Source organism: Chrysemys picta, chromosome 4, assembly GCF_011386835.1.
Source record: "Chrysemys picta bellii isolate R12L10 chromosome 4, ASM1138683v2, whole genome shotgun sequence".
Classification (NCBI taxonomy): domain Eukaryota; kingdom Metazoa; phylum Chordata; order Testudines; family Emydidae; genus Chrysemys; species Chrysemys picta.
The window spans coordinates 50,315,373-50,338,156 of NC_088794.1; the positions used below are offsets into that span (position 1 = coordinate 50,315,373).

Consider the following 22,784-nt stretch of genomic DNA (forward strand, 5'->3'; position numbering starts at 1 on the left):
TGCTAACACATGCTTGTACAAGAGAGTCATAGGTTATGCAGGTTGGACCGTATGCTTACAGTTACACTTCTGTATTCACACATGGGGGTTTTATGGGTACATGAGGTATACACCCATTATCCCAACCCACTGACAATTTAAATATTTTAATAGGCATTTTCCAAAAAGGACCTTTAAAACCCCCAGAGGAACTGGACTAGTTTTAAAGGCCTAATTACAGTTGAGGAGAAGTTGGTGTGAAATCATTATAAATGGAGATGGTAGTGCACGTATAGTTAAGGTTCCCCAACATTTGCCATTAAAAGACCCTGTTTTCAGTTGCTAATATCTTTGCCAAACTTTAACTATTCAGGCTGAAATTGTCCATGCCAGGTGTCTGCCTCAGGGTGAGTTTTTTTGCTGTGTCACCAGGTGCAGTAAGTGAGAGCAGGAAGACTGTCTCTCTTGCCAGGGCAGCCTGGCTAGCAGAGGGGACAAGAGCCAAACCTGGAGGGTGGGGTGGTAGATTGGAACATGGAGCCTGTGGGAGGGCAGCTCTGATGAGTAGACAGGGGCTGGCTAGCAAAGAGACCAAGAGCAGAAGCTGGTGGGGAAACACGGGTGGATGAGGAACTGAAATCAGAGGAGAAGACAGGATGGGGAGACTGGGAATAGCCAGGCAAGTAGAATTGGTCAAGGAGTCTGGGAGGGGGAACTGGGATGAGGAGCCCGAGGAGGGTGACTGGGACTGGAATGAGGAGCCCGAGGAGTGGGGGGACTGACTGGGACTACCTAGGTGACTGGGACAAGGAGCCAGAGATGGAAGGAGTAGAGACATGACTGGGGCATGGGCAGAAGCAACCAAGCTTGAGGGAATAGGAACAGAAGAGTCTGTGATCCCCCCCAGCATAGTCTGCTCCAGAAACTAGAATGGAACCCAAGATTCCTGAGTCTCAACATTCCACTGCAGTCAGAAGACATCTTGAAACTTACAGGGAAAACATGTCTCTTGTCTCCCTCTAGTGCTGGTCCACAAAGAGGATGACAACCTACTACTACTATCAATTTCTCTGTTAGCTCAAGTGGCAGAGGTCTGTGCTGTGCATCTAGAGGATCCAGCACCTATGATGAATCCTGTTGGTGAAAATATGGTTCCACATGATTAAATTTCTCAGGGGGTTTCAGAGTGGTTTTGTTTTGTTTTGGTTATAATTCTAAAATTCAGTTTAAAAAACTCAGGTAAAAGAAATGCATGGTTGCAAAGTTGAGCACTCAAAAGTTAGTAAATGCCAGAATTAAGGTTGCCTGCTGACCACAGTGGGAGGAACCTATGCAACCTTAATTCAGCCCCTTTGTGCATATGCATTATGATACAGACATTAATTACATGATCACATCCTATTTTTCCAGAGAACTGATGCCTCACTAAGTGCACAGGATGAACCTGCTCTTGGGATGAATCAGTGTGGTGTAATGAAGGAGAGTGTTGTCTGTATGACACCTGCCTCATTTGTTGCAGAAGCTGGAATGTGTGTAGTGAATGAGGCAGGGAATTGGAGAACGATAAAGGATGTTCTCATGATTAAGACAAATGATTACTGCCCTGGAGCACTGGAATCTATTCCTGCCTGTGCCAGTGTTCCTGTGAGATGCTGGGCAACTCACTTAAATCAGACTTTTTACAGGTGGCCACTAATTGTGTGTTCCTCATTTTTTGGATGACTGATTTGAGATCTGATCTGAGTTGCAGAGTTACTGCGCACCCACAGTTGCAGCTGAAGTCAATGGGAGCTGTGCTTTGAACGTGTACACTGAAAAATCAGGTCCTAGGCATCTCAGATGGGGCACCCAAAATTAGTGGACAGTTTTCATAGGTTCATAGATTATGCGGCCAGGGGACCACTGTGATCATCTAGTGTGAATTAGCTTTAATCTCTCTGGGTCTCAGTTCCCTATCTGCTAAATGGGAATAATACAACCTCACCTCACAATGGTGTTGTGAAAATAAATTAATTAATGTTTGTAAAGAACCAAGATTGTACCATGACAGCACCATTTTTTCCCATAAGGAAATCAATAATAATTGTGTCTTTGAGACGGGGTTTGAATAGTATGCAGTAAATAAAGCCTAGGGGGACACATTGAACGTTGAATAGCTGCTCATTAACTGTGCACAAGAGGCGGCAGGAACCTGTGGCAAAAATATGTGATCATATCATTAAAGACTGCTTAAGCAAAAGGGGGCTGAATTAAGCAAACTTAATGGTATTTTAACCTAGTTTTTTGTGTGTAATAATATACAGATTAGAGAACATGTGATACCAACATTCTTGTTGGTTATATATTAAAAATATTGATGAGAATATATTTTTGAATCATGAACTTATAATAGGTTCGAGGATTTACTTTTTCCTGGGTTTAGCTAAAGCAGAAGTGAATGTGCCAGTGTTAGAACGGTATTATGTGTCTAACAAAAGCCATGATTCATGTTCCTATAAGAATACTTTGCATCAATCCTTTTCGGCTAGAAAAGTATATACAATGAACGATACACAGCTAGGTAATTAGTCATGAGAATTAAATCCCAAACTGGCAGATCTCTTTTCTTAATTTTGATCATGATATGATGATACTACAGAAAAAATGATTTTAATGTCTAAAACGGTTGGCCCATTCACAAGTATTACTACTAAAATGCTGGCAAGGTCTAGGCATCATCAGTAAATGCTGGGCAACCCTGACTTCTCGGAACACTTGTGGAATTTTGAGGTCATGAATTTTTTTTAAAATGTTCTCCTATGCCCCTGTTCTTTTTTTCCCTATTTTTCAACATGTGCGTGTATGTACAGAGACACACACATATACACTTATGAGTCAATATCAGCCATTTCTCTCTACTTTAAGAAATACAACTCTTCACAGGTACCCTTAATGCAGTGTATTTCTGCTAATTCTTAGCATTCTTTCCCTTTCTTAGCAGCTGCACCCCTTCCATCATTTTTTCGTCTCCCACCCTCTCCTGCTCCTTACTATTAAAGCACAGATTGCTGAGCCCTGTACAAAATGCAGGGGAATACTTAGTTTTTTGCCTATTGAGAGTATACAATCAAAACAGGCCAACAAGACAATACAGATAAAACTCTGGATACCTACAGGAAGGGTGGCAGTACTGCACTACTTTAAATGATCAGGTGCACAATCACACTGACCGTTTCCATTGCTTTTTTAGGCTTGGTGGAATTAATGTAATTAAAAAGAGGGATTTGAATGGAGAGAAGGTGGTCTGTGTGTGCCTCAGGAGCCAGGTGTATAAGCGTAGTATGGAAGAAAGCCTGGTAAGGAGTGAAGGCAAAAGAAGACAAGAGACCGTGGGCAAAAAGTAAGAGGGAGGAAGTAGAAGAACATTAGGGCAGATAGGCAGGCAGGAGTGGTGGTAGTGTGTGCACCTGAGGAGGTGGAGAAACTTGAACTTGTTGTGGAAGGTGAAGGGAAGCCAGTGGAGGGATTCAAAGAGATGGTGGCATGTGGTCCAAGCAATGAGTGAGGAAGAGTATTTTATGGTAGCTGTGGTGGTATTTTGAATCGGGGGGGAAGGCAGTGAGGTGCAAGGCAGGGAAACTAGAGAGGAATGACCAAGTTGATAGATGACCAAGACATAGACAAGTGGTTTAGCCATGGAGACATAAAGGAATGTTCCTTTTATCTTACCTCTCCAGTTAGGGTTTGGGCTTTACAGCAGATTGTTTTTTTATAATTTTCTCTGTGACAGATATAAAGACTTGCTAAAAAAAAAAAAAAGGGTTGAGATCTATAAAAAGACACTTGGCCATCATGGAATTTGGCTTTGCAAAGTGTCAACTACAAAGCAGATTGCCATATTTCTCTGCAGGGGTTTGTTTTTTCATATGAATTACATCTAATCTGACATACAACATGATACCAACAAGTAAAGAAGCCCTCATCCTCAATTTTGGTGAAGAATCTGGATGGTGTGTTTTTTGGTCTTCTCCATATCTGTGTCTAAATCTTGCTGCCTCTTCCTTTGTCTCAAATATCCATCCCCTTCTGTCTGTTCAGCGCACTTACCCAGGCCCTTATCTTGCATCTTGAATACTATAATCTACTCCTCTTTGCCCTTGATGTCTACAGCTATTGCAGATGCTACCACTAGACTCATCTGCCTGGCACATTATGATAACCACCTTTCCCTTCTGTTACCTTATCTAGGGTTACCATATTTCAACAATCAAAAAAGAGGACGGGAGGAGCCCCGCCCCCGTCCTGCCCTAGCCCCGCCCCTGCCCCTTCCACTCCCTCCCACTTCCCACCCCCTCAGAACCCCCAACCCTCCCCCCCACTCCTTGTCCCCGTGATTGCCCCCTCCTGGGACCCCTACCCCTAACTGCCCCCCAGGACTCCACCCCCTACCTAAGCCTTCCTGCTCCTTGTCCCCTGACTGCCCCCTCCTGAGACCTTCCCCACATCCTAACTGGCCCTCTAGGACCCTACCCCCTACCTGTCCCCTGACTGCCCCAACCCTTATCCACACCCCCACCCCCTGACAGCCCCCCCCCCCGAACTCCTGACCCATCTAAACCCCTCTGCTCCCTGTCCCCTGACTGCCCCCTCCTGGGACCCCTGCTCCTAACTGCCCTCCAGAACCCCACCCCCTACCTAAGCCTCCCTGTGCCTTGTCCCCTAACTGCCCCCTCCTGAGATCCCCCCACCTGTACTCTGACTGCCCAAAACCTTACACCCCCAACCCCCAGACAGCCCCCCCCGAACTCCTGACCCATCCAACCCTCCCCCTGCTCCCTGTCTCTTGACTACCCCCTCCAGAACCTCCCTGCCGCTTCTCTGACCCCCGGCCCCCTTACCGTGCTGCAGAGCAGCGCGCTCAGCAGCAGAGGGAGGGGAGCAGGGTTGGAGCTCCAGACTGCCGGAGGCCGAGGAGAAGGGCCGGCCAGCGATCTGCGAATGCAGGGGGGGAGGGAGGGAGAGAGAGGAGGGGACTGGTCTCAAGTTGCAGGGGAGAGGAGGGGGGAAGTGGAGGAAGGGCTCAGGCTGCCGGAGCCCCGTGCGAGTGGCACGATCCGGCCGGCTGCCCTGTAAGCCGCGCACACTCTGCATGGGGGGAAATCCGGACATTGACAAATTCCCCCCGGATGCTATTTTTAACTCAAAAAAGCCGGACATGTCCGGGGGAATCCGGATGAATGGTAACCCTACCTTATCCTATTTTAATCCCTCCCACCTTTACTCTGTTGCCTACAAATCACTACCATTTGGCACTAGTTTGGCTGGCAACCACTTGTTCCTAGTAAGAGCACTGTTATCACTAATTTATCCATGCACACCTGTCTCCCTTCCCTCACTCCCGTCCTGCTCTTGTTCATCTGTTTGTTTGTCATGTTTTGTCTGGATCTTAGATTGTGAGTTCTTTGGGGCAAGGATTTTCTTTTTGTGTTACTACTTTGCACGGTGCTTAGTGCCTTTATAATGGGTCCTGATCCTTGTTGAGAATCCTTAGGTGCTACTGCAGTAAAAATAATAGTAATTTGGTTGTGCATTATGGGCCAGATCTTGCTCCCAAGGAAAGCAGCTTTGAATTTGACCATTAATTTCTGCAGGAACAAGAACAACCCCTAGGAGTAAATACATCTAAAATGAGTGAAAGACTGGTCTTTGGATAGTCACACAGTAGGAAAGAACAATCATCATAAATTAATGCCTGGCTTTATTGCTTTCTTACTCTGCTACATTAACTACCTTAATTTTAAATGCTTTCAGTAGTTTGCATTATGCTTCAAACTGATGAAAGCTTGGTCATATGTCAGTGCAACTCTGTGAAACAGAGAATGAAACTCATCTGAAGATGTCTGGGTGATATTAATTGATTATTTTTTTTAATGAATGCCTCCATTTGCAGGAATCTGCAATGCAAACAAGCCGTTATTAGAAAGTAATACATATTATAATTAGGGCAAGCTTTTAAAGATGCTTTGAAGTCCTAAACATTTTTGAAATTCAAATGTGGAATGGAAATAAAGGAATCTGCACAATAAAGGGACATTAAATTATGTCCAAAAAAAATCTGTTTTATAGATGTAAATATATGCCATAATTAGTGGTAAGTAACATGAGTAGGATTGTTGAGTTTATTCCTATTCTTATTTAAAACAGCTGTGGCGTGAAAAATAATTCTGCTTCTCTTTGCAATATGCTGTAACAAACAATTTACCCATGTAGTCAGTGTTCAAAAATGGCTTGTCCGCATGGTTGCCTCCCACCCCCCACAGTTCCTCCCCATGTGCTTGCAGCAGACTTTCTGGATATAGAAAGTTGTTGCTGCTGTTTTTTATCTTTTAAATATGGTTGTTTGTTTGTTTGGTTGGTTTTTTGCAAAAGAAGTGAAGTTTGGAAACCCACCTGCTCACTCACCACTCCTGATTGGCAAATGATTTGCAGTTCACAAATGTAATCTGTGGTGTGGATTAGTCTACAACCAGCATGCAAATGTATTCAGAAGAAATTAGAAATGGAAGAAAGCAGCAGTTCCCCTCCTTTTCCTTCCCCCTCCCCTTTATTTTTAAAACTGGACCCTCTCCACACAGCGATCTCATGTGGTGCTTTTGCAGGACTTCTTCACAAATTGATACAAGGGCATTAGTGCCTCAGAATCAATAATGAGTCAAAAGGGAAGAGCAGCTGGGAGGAGGGAGCAGCTTGGCCTGTCCATCACAAGCTTAACCATGTGGCAGACCTGGAAGCAATTCCAAAGCTGCAATGTAACTATGTGCCAAGGACCCAGATGCTACCATTGGAAAACATTGCTTCACAATTTGGAATCTCTGCCTTTGATTACTGTTCTGAGAAAAAGAGGGGAGATATAATGTGATTATATGAATGACACCTCTTTGCAGTCAGTAGTAGTTAAACCTATAAGTTGTTAACAATACATTTAATTTTAACTACTGAATGTTTGTGTAAATTATGCTGGTTGCTGCCCAAATACCCTTATGTTACTAATAAGTGCTTTTTTCTTTCTGTTCGACGGGGAGAATTTAGAGTCTTTCCCTGCAGTTGTTGCCAATGCTGCCTTTTGGTTAGCCAAACCCATTATGACACAAGCAACCTATCCCCTTCTTGCTGTAGAGACAGAGCAATGATCCATGTGAAGTTGTTGTTTGTTTGTTTGAAGCCAGTTCTGTTTCTGTACGTGCTGTGATGCAGCATGTCAAACACTTGATATTGTTGATATACAAAGTTTTCAGTGCTAGATGCTGGCAAAATACATTGTAGTGATGAGTGAATCTGTTACATTGTATGTGCATTGCTGTACAAAAGGAACAAGTGCTTACAAGCAGGGTAGGTCCATCTCCTAAGACTTGTTCAGCGCTTTATAGTTCAGTGATAAAAGAAAATCTCAAAAATGAAACACATAGGTGTCCTTTTTATATATAACCTAAAAATAAATAGTTAGAAAATGCGTGAAGTTATATTTATAGTTCACTAATCTTATCATTTATAATCCAAAAGTCCATTTAAAATCCATTATCAGAAGTGTGGATTACACATGATCTAATATGTAAACATATTTGTAAGCTAGGTTTTAAAAAGTAACCATATAAAAAGGAAGATGTCCCTGATCTTCCTGAACATGTTCAGAAAGTACCAGGAGAGATTTTTGTAGTAGTTTACTTAAATCTCTGTTAACAATAAAAACAAAGCTGGAATTGAGAGTTAAACAGCTAAACTGGTGGAAAGTACATCTGCCCACTGAAACTCCCACCAAAGATTCAGCTGATTCTTGGGCTTTTTTTTTTTTTTTTCCCAATAGTTGGCCATATGTTGTGACGCCTGGAAATTATTATTTTCTGAGAGGTTTAGTAAACAACTTTATACATAATGGGGCAAATCCTGCCCATTCCCTGCAGGCACGAAATATGTGACCGTTGCCAGCGTCGATGCTAGAACGAACAAATCTAGCTGTGAGGACTTCGATGGATGTGTTCAGTCCCTATATCAGCTGTTTTAGGGCTGATTAAGAGGAGGCCTTAAAGAGTGGCTCCCAGATTATGAGGTGCATAGTGGCAGAACAGCTTCACTGCTGCTGCAAGCATTGGGAGGGAGAACTCAGCCTCTGACCCATGATGCTCTTTTCTAATATATTTAGTCATGCTGTGCGCACGGACTAGAATTTGGCTTTAAGTAAAGAAAAGGTAGCAGTGAGGCAAACGGAACCATGATCTCTTCTTTTCTCTTTAACCTGTGAGCCCCAGTCTATGCTAAGATAGTGTGGTGATAGAGACTATGAGTGGCTGGATAGATATTCACTCTGTGTAGAAATAGCTAAAGAAATATAATTATTTTTTAAAATAGTTTTCTTCCAGTAGGTCCCACTTAGGGTGCATGTGCCTAACTTTAAGCAAGAGACCAATCCCATCTAAGTCAAGGGGATTTAAGTATCTTGCTGCATCAAAGCCATATTACTTATTATCAGTGATGGAATCCTCTCTCTATGATAGCCCCTCTTTTCTATCACTCAAACGTCTTCCTTTGTGATGAGGTGTCATTGCTTTCAGAAAGGAAAAAAGAAATATAATGGTACTGATCCTCTGGTGCAGACATGCTCCTTTCAGGGCAGGATTCATGAAGAGGAAAAGAAGGCTCTGCTTCTTTTCTTCACAGCAGTCAACACACGGACCAGCCTCTGCCCTTAGTACTTGCATGCTGTTGCGGCTGGCCAGACCTAGTAGTCAGAGCCAAAATCCTCAGTCATGAGACAGGAGTCAAGAGTCAGCTGGGTAAGGATACCAGGAGGTCAGAAGCAGGAAACAAACTGGAGATCAGAACAACGAGTCAGGAACCAGAGTTAGGCTGGGTCAGGAGACCAGGGGGTCAGAGACAGGACACAAACTGGAGGTCAGGAACTACCAAACAGATGCCAGGAGTCAAGCTGAGTTGGAATGCCTGGAGATCAAGTCAGGGGAGCAGGAGGGAGCAGAAAGCACAAAGGCAAACAGGGTGAGCCCAGCTGTTCAGACAGTTTCCTGTTCCTGCTGCAGGCTTAAGTAGGGCCAGTCGGCCACTCTGGAACTTTGCCAATCAGACCTCAGGGGCAGAGCCTCACACTGCATCTGGGCTTCATGGATCTTAGGTTAGCTCTTGCCAGCAGGCTGCAAGGTGGAGGGTCATAGGGTGGCTGCTCTCATGAACCTTGCTGGCCTACATTCAAGACCCATGGGTCATGACATTGCCACCTTCCCTTGTGGCTTCTGTGGAAGGCCCAAACCAGGATGGGAGTGAGAATGTTTGCAGCTGGCTCCCAAGTGCGTTCTGCCAGGCCATAACTTTCCCAATCAAACAGGTACCATAATTTGCCCTGCTTAATCTTACAGACGAGAATTTTGTGTACAGCATATTTCTCCTGACTCTGTACATACACTGGTGAGGCTGGTGATTGGGCTTTATGAGGAACTGTGTTCCCAATGTATGGTTTTAGAAGTGAGATATTAAATATAGGGTGCACTCTAAAGATCAAGGGAGCTGGATGGGGTATATTTGTTGCTGAATCCAGTAACGGGCCATGGAACCAATAGTATAGTTTTTGAGAGGGTCTGTCCGTGTGGAGATGTTCTGTTCAAAGCCATATCTGTTCTCCTACAGAATAGGGGGAGGGGTCCTGTTGTCTACATTTGTCTGCGTACCTTTTGGAGTTCTCCTTGCTCTTTTCAAGGTGTCCCTTCACCACCTCTTGGACGTGATGGATGTGTTGTACTAGGTCTGAGGCAGATGTGTTGGGGGAGGATGTGGTAGTTGTGGGTGAAATCAGGTGTGGTATCCATAGTTAATAAAGAAGAGACTGTGGCTTGTGGATGCATGGTCCACATCATTGCACAAGAATTCTGCATAGGGAAGTAGTGAAGACAAGTCACCCTAGGGATGGTTGATGTCATAAGTATTATTTGAGGATCTAGTTGATTCTTCCTTTTGGGCTGTTTTACTGAAGATGGTAGGCAGAGGACAGTTGTCCGTGGACTGCTAATAAACATAGGGCCTCGTGCCAGAAGCAGGCAGTAAACTTTGGCCCTTGGTCAGAGGTGACATGATCAGAAAGTCCATGAAGATGGCCTATGTTGTTTATCCAGAGCCAGGTGGTTTCCTCTGTGGAGGGTAAGCACGTGCTGGAATGAAGTAAGCCATTTTATAAAAGCAATCTACCTCCATCAGGATGATAATGAAACCACTGGATTTTGGTAGTTTTACCATAGAGTCCAAGGAAATTGCCTCACTGGGTTGAGAAGGAGTGTCCAGAGATTGTAGAAGACTGCAAGCTCTCTGGCGTGAGATCTTGGTGTGGGCATGCACCTTGCAGGAATCTACAGAGGTCTCTATCTTGGGGCATACATGGGGCCATCAGAAGAAACGGGATGTTAATTGTCAGGTGTAATATCACGCTAAGTATCTTGCAGGTGGGAGTCATGGCACAGTTGAAGAACTGCCACTCTCACAGGTCCTGAGGGAACACAGATGTGATCTTTTACAAACTTGATCCCCTCCCAGGTGTCATACAGGTCTCTGTTGGTATGGCCATCTCATAAGACAGAATTCCAGAGATAGACACAAAGCAGATGCATGGGAGCAGGTCCTGGCAGTAAGTCACATTAAGTAAATTATGAGACTTCAGAATGTGGGCTGGTTCCAAACTGGGGCCTTATGGGTCAGAGCCATATCTTCTTCTTCGAGTGCTTGCTCATGTCCATTCAACTTAGGTGTGTGTGCTCGCCACATGCACCAGTGCCGGAAGTTTTTTTCTCAGCAGTATCCATAGGGGACTGGCTCTGGCACCCCCTGGAGTGGCATGCACATGCCACGGTATATAGGGTGCTGCTGGTCCCCCCCACCCTCAGTTCCTTCTTGACACCAGTGACGGTGCAGTAACTGTTGCTGCTTCAACTAGTGCTGTTGCTGCTTGTTTTTACGAACTAGTTATTTCTTGTATTATAGTGAATATAGTTTTCTGTTACTGTTTATAAATCCCTTAGCTATAGTTAGAGACTTCGTAGGTGCCGAATGGGACTTTGCCTCGGGACGGGGCATGCCCCAGTGCCCAGGCTTTAAACCCTGTGATCGCTGCAAGAGGCCCTTGCCCATTAGTGATCTACACAGCAGCTGTCTGTGTTGCTTGGGTGAAGGACACATTAGTGAAAGTGCAAAATTTGCAAGTCCTTCGAGTCCAGGACTAAGAAGGAGTGTTATATTCGTTTAAGAGCTCTCCTTATGGAGTCAGCCCTCACCCCGGCACCGGAACAACACTTCAACTCGGCACTGAGTGCCATGACCTCAGTATGCAGCGCCCCACCGCGACCGTCCACTGGCCGGCACCGGTCCCTATCCATGGCTCTGACCAAGAAGGCGGTGTGAGGCCAGTCTCCAACCTCCCGCAAGGGAAAGGATAAGACTGGGTGTGAACAAGGTCCCATGCTGGGCAACTCTTCACCTATGTTTGGATCTCAAGCCCAAGCTCTGGTGAAGCAATGTAGCCCAACCCGCTCCCCCGGATAGCTGCAGAGGCCTCCATCAGCTCCGGGTGCTGTCCACACCAGAGGCCCTGCAGGCAGCGCAGGAGATCATGGCCCTCCTGGTGCCACCCACACTGGCTCCTGCGGTTCCCTGGTCACGGGGTAAACCCACGTTCGGACCACTTCTGTCCCCACCTCAGCGGCACTGTTCGCTGTCACGGGGGACGTCCCGCCAGTGCTCACCCTCCCGTAACCACCACGCATCTGACCACAAAAGGCAGATCCAGCTTAGCCCCATTTGGTCCCCGGACCTTGGGCACGGACAGAGGCTTGCGACACAGCTCGCCGGCCACTGGGCGCAGATCTTTGGAGGCATGCGCCCCCCAGCAGGAATATCAGTCCTGGAACCCAGAATCTCCGAGACCACGGTACCGCTCCAGGTACCATTCCTCGGACCGTCGCCAGTGAGGGCATCACTGCATGCGGGCACTTCCTGGAACCGGGCCCATTGCGACTCCCGGTCCCGCTCCTCATCCTGATACCTCTCATCAAGCGTGAGTCGTAGATCACTGGCTCTAAGCCGTCGTGGCTCCATCGAGCATCACAGGTCCCTAAGACCGCACTCCAGATCAGACTCCAGGCGGAGTGACCGGTACTGGTCGGACAGAACCACCGTTCTGCTCTGTCCTGGTCACCTGGGAGCAACCACTCGAGATCCAGCCCTGGTTCGGAGCGAGGTTCCCTGACGGCAGGACAAGCTCTGGTACCAGCACTGAACATTGTCAGCACTGAAACTGGCCCTGTGGCCTCAGGCACAGTGGCTGGCACCGTGATACCCATGGAACCCATGGGGGTTCACCCAACCCTCCGAGGCCGCCTGCTCGATATCCAGAGCCTCAAAGAGACCAGCTGCCTCTCTCTCCCGCCTCCTCCAGTGCATGAAGCCTCGGGCGTGAGGACCCCACAGGTCCAAGAGGGAGCAGGGGAACGAGCCACTGGGCCACCAATGGTTGTGGAGGACCCTATGGCGCCGATATCTTCCTCATTGTCACCTGACAAGACTATAATGGGGTCCCCTTCCCCAGTTCCTCTGGATGACACTAAAGTGCACCAGGAACTACTGAAGAGGGTCGCTGCCTACCTGGGTCTTCAGGCAGAGGAGTTAGAGGAGCCCTCAGACTCTCTTTTCGATGTCCCCTGCTCCACAGCACCAGCCAGGGTGCTCTGCTCCTTCATGATGGTCTCTAAGATCACTAATGCCCTGTAGCAAACTCCCTCCTCCCTTCCACCCATCTCCAAGAGGGCTGAGGGCAAGTACTTTGTGCCATCCAAGAGCCATGAGTACCTGTACACCCACCCTGCTTCCAACTCCCTAGTGGTAGAAGCGGTTAACCACAGGGAGCAACAAGGTCAACCCGGGGCTACCCCTAAGAACAAAGACTTTAAGAGACTAGACTAGTTTGGGCATAAGGTTTATTCATCCTCTAGTTCCAGTTGAGGGTGGCCAACCATCAAGTCCTCCTGGGACGTTATGATTTTAACATGTGGCAAGCCATGGCCAAGTTCAAGTCTCTCTTCCTGAAGCTTCTAGGAAGGAGCTCCAGGCAATCATGGAGGAGGGCACGACTGCGGCACGACTGCGGCCGACTCCAAGCGGTGTCGGATGCAGTGGACACTGCTGCCCAGACCATGGCCTTGGCCGTCACCATGTGCCAGGCATCCTGGCTACTCCTCTCTGGCTTGACCATGGAGGCTCAGCAGTCGATGCAAGACCTTCCCTTTGATGGGAAAGCCCTGTTTGCGGAACAGACGGACAATAAGCTCCATGGCCTAAAGGACTCCGGCACAACCCTTAAAACGCCTGTATGTTCCCGGCCCTCAGGGCCAGGGGAGCCACCCTTGCCAGGAGCCTGCCCATAAGAAATCCAGAGGCTACATGCAGCGTCCTAGCCGACAGCCTTTGCAGGCCTCTCAGTTGAGTTCGACCCGCAAGAAGCAGGTGGGCAAGTGCTCATTTTGAGGGTATGCCTAAGGGCGATCTACCAGACTGTTCCCAGGATCCTCCCTCCCCTATTTTTGCCAGCTGCCTTTCTCCTTTCCTCCCTGACTGGGCATCTATAACATTGGACCGATGGGTCCTCAGTATGGTGGCATGGGGTTACACCCTTCAGTTACTTTTTACCCCTCCTTCCCACCCCCACCTCCCCATCCCTCTTCAGTGACCCTTCTCCCGAGAGTCTGCTCGTGCAGGAGGTAGAGGGGTTACTGCTGCTAAGTACGGTGGAGGTCATTCCTCCAGAGTACAGGAGCAAGAGGTTCTATTCCCGCTATTTTTTAATCCCAAGGCCAAGGGCAGTCTGCGACCGATCCTAGACCTGCGAGACTTGAACCACTTCCTAGCGACGCTGAAGTTCCGCATGGTCTCCCTGGGCTCCATCATCCTCTCCCTGGATCTGGGAGACTTACACATACTTTCACATCTCCATCTTTGAGGGACACAGACGCTTCCTCCGGTTTATGGTAGGTCCCAACCACTATCAGTTTGCAGTCCTCCCGTTTGGCCTAGCGACAGCACAGTGGATATTTACCCAGTGCATGTTGGTGGTGGTTGCTTACCTCAGACGTTGGAGTGTCCAGATCTACCAGTACCTCGACGACTGGCTAATCAAGGGCAGCTCCAGGTCCAAAGGGATGTCATGATGCTGTTAGTCACTTGCCGTTGCCTTGGCCTGTTGGTAAACGACAAAAAATCCACACTAGTTCCAGTACAGAGGATAGAGTTCATCGGAGCGGTGCTTGACTCAACCTGCACCAGGGCGTTCCTGATGCTGAGGAGATTCAGAGCACTGACGGGCCACATCGCGGAAGTCTCCGCGTTTCCCCTGACCACGGCCTGCACCTTCTAGGTCACATGGCAGCATGTACATATGTGGTGCACCACACTGGCTCCGAATGTGACCCCCACAGCAGTGGCTGGTGACGGTCTACTCCCAGTCCAGGGACCACCTGAAAAAGGTCATTACCATCCCCTCAACGGTACTTACCTTGCTGCAATGGTGAACCGACCCTGGGAAAGTCCTGGAAGGAGTTCCCTTTGTCAGCACTCCACACTCAGTCGAGATGGTTTTGGATGCCTCGGATTTCAGCTGGGGCATTCTGTTTCTGGGACTTCTGCATCGGCCACGGAATCCACCTATAAGCGTGTCACCTTCCGCGTGCCAAGAACACGCTAGCGGATCACCTAAGCAGGGACTTCTCTCACCACGAGTGAGTAGCCGGCACAATCTTCCAGAGGTGGGGAACTCCCCAAGTGGATTTGTTCGCCACCAGGCAGAACAGGAGGTGCCACAGGTTTTGCTCCAGACAGGGTCTGGGCAAGGACTCCCTCTCCGACGCCTTTCTCCTGCCGTGGGCAGCCATTCCACTCATCAGCAAAGTCCTAGCGAAAATCAGGAGAGACAAGGCTCAGGTTATCATGATTGCCCCAGCATGGCCTCACCAGCACTAGTTTGGGACACTATTGAGCTTGTCAGCGATCCCTCGTGGCCCCTGCCGAACCGACAGACCTGCTGTCACAGGATCACGGTCGACTCTTGCACCCCAACCTCTCATCCCTCCACCTCACGGCGTGGATGTTGCATGGCTGAACCCTGAGGAATGGGCCTATTCAGAAGGGGTCCAGAAGGCCCTCCTCGAGAGTAGAAAGCCCTCGATTAGACAGACTTACCTGGCAAAGTGGTCTCCCGCTGTGCGGCCAAATGGGGCACCTCCCCTTCGTATTCTTCAGTGCAGTCGATCTTAGACTACCTGCTTCATTTGAGGAACCAGGGCCTGGCACACTCCTCTATCAGGGTGCATCTGGCTGCCATTTCTGCCTTTCATCTGCCAATCGAGGGGCAGACGGTGTTCTCCCATGACATGTCAGTCAGGTTCCTCAGAGGCCTCGAGAGACTTTTCCCTCAAGTTAGGTCCCTAGCCTCTCAGTAGGATCTCAACTTGTGTCCAGGCTCATGGGCCTGCCCTTTGAGCTTTTGGCCTCGTGCTCCCTGTCTCACCTATCGTGGAAGGTAGCTTTCCTGGTGGCGGTGACTTCAGCCAGGCGAGTCTCCGAGCTATGGGCCCTGACCTCAGAACTGCCATACACAGTCTTCTATAAGGACAAGGTCCAGCCACCTGGCCTTCCTCCCCAAGGTGGTGTCTACTTTCCACATGAGCCAAGACATCTTCCTTCCGGTCTTCTGCCCTAAGCCCCATGAGACTAGTGAAGAGAGGCGCCTTCATGCTTTGGGTGTAAGAAGGGCCCTGGCTTTCTACCTAGACCGGACAAAGCCTTTCCGTAAGTTAACTCAGCTTTTCATCTCTACAGCTGATTGGATGAAGGGCCTCCCGGTGTCCACACAGAGGATTTCTAACTGGATCACCTCTTGCATTTGGACCTGCTATGAGTTGGCGGGAGTCCCTCCGCCACCAATCGTCAGAGCCCACTCGACCAGAGTGCAGGGATCTTTGGCGGCCTTCCTGACACACTTCCCGATCCAGGACATCTGTTGAGCCATGACGTGGTCCTCGGTGCTCACGTTCATGGCCCACTATACTATCACTCAGCAGGCCAGGTATGACGCTGGGTTCGGCAGAGCTGTGTTGCAATCGACACATCCGTGAACTCCTAGCCATCTCCGAGGGGTACTGCTTGGGAGTCCCCTAAGTTGAATGGACATGAGCAAGCACTCAAAGAAGAAAAGACAGTTACCTTTTCCATAACTGGTGTTCTTTGAGATGTGTTGCTCATGTCCATTCCACAACCCATCCTCCTTCCCCACTGTTGGAGTTTCTGGCAAGAAGGAACTGAGGCTGGGGGGAGCCGGCAGCGCCCTATATACCGCGGCATGTGGTGCCACTCCACGGGGCACCAGAGCCAGTCCCCTATAGATGCTGCTAAGAAAAAAACTTCCGGCACCGGTGCATGTGGCGAGCACACACACCTAAGTTGAATGGGCATGAGCAACACATCTCGAAAAACACCAGTTACGGAAAAGATAACTGTCTTTTCAGGACGAGGTGTCGGCCTTGCAATTTCTGGTTCCAGGGTGGTAGGTCAAGGTAAAGTTAATCTGGGAGAAGAATAGGGCCTACTGCAGATGTCATTGGCTTAGGGCCTGGCCCTGCACAGGTATTCCAGGTTCTTATGGTTGGTAAACACTTGGACAAGATGGTGGGCCTCTTCCAAATAGTGTCACCACTCTTTGAAGGTGGTCGTAATTGCCGGGAGCTCCTTATCAAGAACTCATAGTTTCACTTAGCCAGCTTGAGCCTCCTTGAGTAGTAGGCGATGGGGTGCGGTATTTGCTTGGGTCCAGGCCTTTGGGAGAGGACCGCCATGATTGCCAAACTAGAGTCATCAGCTTCCACAACAATAGCTTGTGTCACATCTGGGTAGGCCAATACTGGAGCAGTGGAGAAGGTAAGCTTCAACTGCTTGAATGCATGCTGGAATGCATGCTCGGCCTTGGGGGACCAATGGAACTGGGTGTTTTCCCGGAGTTGGGCATTTAAGGGCTTGACATTTTCAGAAAAATTGAAAATGTACATCTGGTAGAAGTTCGCAGAACCTAAAAAACATTGTATGTCATGCACGTTGCGGAGAGGGTGGGGATGCCCAGTCACAAACAGCCTGGACCTTACACAGATCCATCTTGATTCCTTCCAGGGACAGGATGAAACCCCAGGAACTCAGTTCAGGTCTGATCAAATGTGCACTTCTCAAGTTTAGCATAGAAACCACTGTGTTGTAGTCTCTCCAGGACTGTGCCAATATAAGTGGTGTGTTGGTCCAGATCATCTGAGACAATCAGTACATCATCTAAGTACACTGCTACAAACTGGTCCAGTAGGTCTCGTAGCACATTGTTAATGAAGTTCTAGAACATCGCTGGGGCATTAGTCAGTCCAAATGGCATAACTAAATATTCAAAGTGGCCATAACAAGTCAAAAAGGCAGTCTTCCATTCATCCCCCTTGTGAATACAAACAAGGTTGTAAGTTCCCGAAAGATCCAGTTTAGTGAATATGTGGGCAGCTCCATGCAATCCAAGAACTCAGGGATCAGGGTAGCAGGTAACAGTTCCAGATTATCTGATTTAGACCTTAGTAACTGAAACAGAGGTGGAGGCTGCCATCCTTCCTTTTTACGAAAAGGACCGGGGCATTGGCCAGTGAAGTCGATTTGCAGATGAACCCCCAGACCAGGTTCTGTTGGAGAGATTCTCACCATACTGACAGTTTGGTTTCTGAGATTACATATATCTGCCCAAATGGTATCTTCTGTGTGGTAATCGTAGTCCTAATGTGAGTGGAAGTTTTCCGCATTGTTATTCTCAGAGACGTCAACCTAGTTGTGATACTTGAGGGGGGAGTTCCAGAGTTCACTCAGTGCAGTGGTTCTCAACCAGGGGTACGTGTACCCATGGGGGTATAAAGAAGTCTTCCAGGGGTCATCTAGAAAGTTGCCTAGTTTTACAACAGGCTGTGTAAACAGCACTAGCAAAGTCAATACAAACTAAAATTTCATAAATGACTTGTTTACACTGCTCTATGTACTATACACTGAAATGTAAGTACAATATTTATATTCCCACTGATTTATTTTATAATTATATGGTAAAAATGAGAAAGTAAGCAATGTTTCAGTAATAGTGCTGTGACACTGTTGTATTTTTATGTCTGATTTTGTAAGCAAGTAGATTTTAAGAGAGGTGAAACTTGGGGGTACACAAGACAAATCAGACTCCTGAATGGGGTACAGTAGTCTGGAGAGGTCGAGAGCCACTGCCCCAGTGGGTGCTTCCATAGGGGTGACTACACCTACTTGAACCTTCTTGAGTCTGGGTGCAATGTTCTCTGGTCCCTGGCCATGCTGTCAGTAGACTTCCGACGGGAAAGTGACCTACTCTTTTTCCACTCTGTATCTGTCACAAGGTGGTAAAAGTGCACTGCATAGGAGGCCACTGCCCCTTGCTCCTGCCTCAGGGTGGCCTCAGTCATTCAGGCTCAGTGCAGGTAACTGAAGACAGTTGACGTCAATTGGAGAAAGCCTTCCCCGTTGGACAGCATGGGGCTATGGCCTTTTAGCATGGGGGATGCTCAGTGTAATAGGTCTCCTGCCAGCAGGCTGATTACAAAGCCACCTTGGCCAAGTCAGAGGAATAGATTTGGAGTCTTATCAGAAACAGACAGCGGCACTGGTTCGTGAATCCCTGGAACTACCAGCTGTTCCCATCGAGCTGTTTGAGCAAGGGTATCACAGGCCCCTTTCAGGCAAGCTGCTGTAGGCTGTGTTTGCAGGCCAGTGTTCTCGGTGCTGGTCTGCCTCACTTGGTCCTGCACCTGCTGGTTGTACAAGGTCAACTGTGCAACTTGGGCCTGCAGTGCTTGATCATCCACCCAGCGGCAAGGGGTCCATTTGGGCAAGTCCAGTGCTTCTGGTGGCCGTAAATGTGCTGCTGGGTCCATCCTTGGTCCCGCAGGGTTACTGAGGTACAGACAAGCTGCTATGGCTGAGTTGTGGGCAGCCAGACCTAGTAGTCAGAGCCAGAATCCACTCTCATGGGAAAGGAGTCAAGAGTCAGCTGGGTCAAGATACTGGAAGGTCAGAAGCAGGGGACAAACCAGAGGTGAGGAACCACAAGTCAGATGCCAGGAGCCAAGCTGAGTCTGAATGCCAGAAGATCAAGCTGGGGAAGCAGGAGCCGATAGAAGGAAGTGCAAAGCACACAGTTCAGAGCAGGCTAAAGTCCAGTTGTTCACACAGCTTCCTGGTCCTGCTGCTAGCTTAAGTAGGACCAATGGGACAGTCAGATGCTCTGGGAATCCACCAATCGGACTGAAGGGGCAGGTGCTCACACGGGGGCTGGACTTCATGTGTCTCGGGTAAGCTACTGCCAGCAGGCTGCCAGGTGGAGGGTTGGAGTGTGCCTGGTCCCATAAACCTTGCAGGCCCAGGCTTGAGGCCCGTCATGACATATGCCACTCCCATTCACTTCAGTTAATTAATTGTCTGTATCCACGGGCAGAATTAGGGCTCGTCTACACTTACTAGGGATTGACGTGCGGTGATCGATGCATCGGTGGTTGATTTAGCGGGACTAAACCCGCTAAATCGACCGCAGCTCGTTCTCCCACAGCTGTACTCCACCTGAATGAGAAGCGCAAAGGGAGTCGACGGGAGAGCATCTCCTGTCGACATAGAGCAGTGTGGACCCCGCGGTAAGTAGATCTAAGTACGTCGACTTCAGCTACGTTATTCATGTAGCTGAAGTTGCGTAAGTTAGATTGATCTCCCGCATAGGGTAGACAAGATCTTAGTGGGCCTATAGTTAAGAGGAACAATGGGTCTTTTAATGATAGGTGTGCAATTGTTTTGCTGCTTATAGTTTGAAGAAATTATCACTTCCCTAAGGTTTTTACTCTGACACTGAACTTAAACTTATGAAAGAAATGTATTTTTACTTATTAAAAAAGAACACCTGGGTTTTTCTTTCTCTCTTTTTAACTCTATGGCAGTTATGTTTATAGACTTGCCTCTTTCCCTCCCCACTTTTGGTAGGGAAAAAGAGGTAGGCTAAGAGTTAATTACTGCTCATTACTGTGGCCCTGCTAGATGACAAAGATAATATTCAACATCTGTTACTTTTCCCTGCAGGCTGACTTAAACTGCAACATTCAAGATGATACAGGAGCATTTTATGGAGTAACTAGCCAATATGAGAGCTCAGAAAACATGACAATCACCTGTTCCACCAAAGTCTGCTCATTTGGAAAGCAAGTAGTAGAAAAAGTAGAGGTAGGATGTACTTCTGGATGGCGTGATTCTGCTGACTCATGATATCATACAGTACATTTCTGCCGATGTAATGGCAGTACAAAATGGAAAATTGACTCTGTTTTCTTTTACTTAATCCTCTTATCTCACTTTCCTACCCTCCTCCAATCTTTCTTGAAGGAATGTTTTCCTTCCTGATAGTGCTTAGGTTAGTTTGAATTACTGTGTTTGTGGTGACACTAGTGAAAGTAAAATCCCAATTACTTACTGACTTAGGGTATCTTTTCCATCCTTCCACTGGCAACACAGCAACGTACCTTCAGCTGGGGAGCCTGGAACTGACGCCAGTGCTGATTCCTGCATCTCCCCAGCAAAAGAGCGATGAAGCAGAAATAGGTTTTCTCCCATTTTCAACTGGATGCATCACTTTCATGACGATTCAGACCCACATTTGGCCAGACCTGTAACCTCTTTGGAACCCTATTAAGATGGCAAGCAGCTCCCACTGTCTAGATTTCTGGGTGTTAGAAATGTGTAGTGTGATGGGTTTCTTCCATGCCCACATTCATTTAACCTGGTGAAATGCACACTTTCTACAGACACCATTGGCCTTTGGATGAAAAATAAGTTTGCAACATTGTTTTACCTTTGGGGTACAATGGCTGCTTTTTTTTTTTTTTTTTTTTTTTTTTTAAGGCATAGCACTGTATAGTTTAGTTGGTTAGGTATTGGGGGTGGGAGGTTGTATTGTGATGTTACAATGATGTACCTTGTGTTTAATGTAGCATTCCCCGTCCCCTCCCCATTTGTTAGCTACATTGCATTTGTGGCACAATGACTTCCAGTTTAAAGCTGTAATTTTTAAGCATTTATAGAGGCAATGGCTGCTGTGCAGGCCCTATTTTTGCTATTGTGGTCCCCATAAATGGTGACCACCAAAGAACAACAACTTCTGGCATCACCTCCACTATCCCAATCCTGGCTGAAGTCAGCAGCCCAAGAAGTCCAGCCAGCCATTGAGAACTATTTATCATGACAATAGACAGTTGCAGGGTGAAGGGCAGGAAGTCACTGAATCACGGACCCATCTAGCGTGACCAGATGTCCCGATTTTATAGGGACAGTCCTGATTTTTGGGTCTTTTTCTTCTATAGGCTCCTATTACCCCCCACCCACTGTCCTGATTTCTCCCACTTGCTGTCTGGTCACCCTAGACCCATCCCCTTAGTGGGATCTGTTGGGCCAGGTACTAGTCTATTCTCCCTCCTTCCATCACAGTTGACTCTTTTCCTCTGATGCAGACAACTGCTTAGTGAGTCATACAGTAATTAAAATATAACATTAAGATATGGGTAAAATTACTCCCTCTTGCTTCCTTTGTACCCAGTCATCTTTAAACTGCTTTAAAATCATTGACGATCAAGTTTGCTGTGAAGTTTCTTTCTCAATGCATTTATACTCACTTGAGAGCTAGCTTATACAGGCCTCATCCTCTGTTATTTAAAATTAGAAACTTGGAAATAAATCAAGATTGCATACCCAATATATAATTTCCTAAATTAGGCTATGGAAGGAGACTTGTGTGATAAGACTAGCATTTCAAATCAACAACTCCACTTTGTACATGTTGTTGTTTCCAAACTAACAAAGAGAACCAACCCAACATTTTGCATTCTCTCTATTGATCACTGTAGAAATATGTTTGTTGGTAAATATTCTCAAAATGTTTTTCATTTTCTATTTAGACGGAATATGCAAGGTTTGAGAATGGCCGGTTTGTGTACAGAATAAACCGCTCTCCAATGTGTGAATATATGATCAACTTCATACACAAGCTCAAGCATTTACCAGAAAAATATATGATGAACAGTGTATTGGAAAATTTTACAATTTTGTTGGTAAGCATTCACTATTCTTTACTGACTGAGTCTAAAATATGTTCTGTTTTTGACAGGGGTCAATTAACTTTTAAATTAAGGACCAGACTCAGAAACCCTTACTTATACAAGGCCAAGTGGTCCTATTGACTCAGTAGAACTATTCATGGAGTTAGATCCTATTCAACCTGAGGAAGAGTGATAGAATCTAGTCTCAAAACATAAGGCTGGAACATTGTTTCCCAAAAGTGGGGTCTCGGTTCTGTGGGAGGACACAAAAGGCTAGCTGGGGTGAGACCTCCCAGTTGTTTTCCAGCTTACTTTTTTTCATATGTTTTTAAGTAAGTGTCTAGCTGTTATGATTGCAAAGAAAACCCTCAAAACAGGGCCCTGGTATAAACAGTGCAGCGATGTTTGCCTTAATTTGCAGAGAGCCTGAAACACAAGCTCTGTGGTGTAAAGTGACCAGTTCATTTCAGTGGGTGCTAACTCAGTTGCCAGTGGTGATACTTTAAATGTCATCATTGTTAACTATTTCAGTGCTCATCAAAGCATGTAAGAAAGGAGAGGAGTAGCACAGTGTGA

General features: G+C 47.2%; 1 protein-coding gene across 10 annotated transcripts in view; it reads left to right on the forward strand.

The window, feature by feature from the left end:
• The window catches only part of TEAD1 (TEA domain transcription factor 1), a 217,219-nt gene that overhangs the window by 188,499 nt on the left and 5,936 nt on the right, over positions 1-22,784 (forward strand). For all 10 annotated transcript variants that reach the window (XM_042858920.2, XM_005290798.5, XM_042858922.2 and 7 more), the window contains 2 exons: positions 20,203-20,343; positions 22,068-22,220. In XM_042858920.2, coding sequence (XP_042714854.1) covers positions 20,203-20,343; positions 22,068-22,220 — 294 coding nt within the window. The remainder of the gene's footprint in view (positions 1-20,202; positions 20,344-22,067; positions 22,221-22,784) is intronic.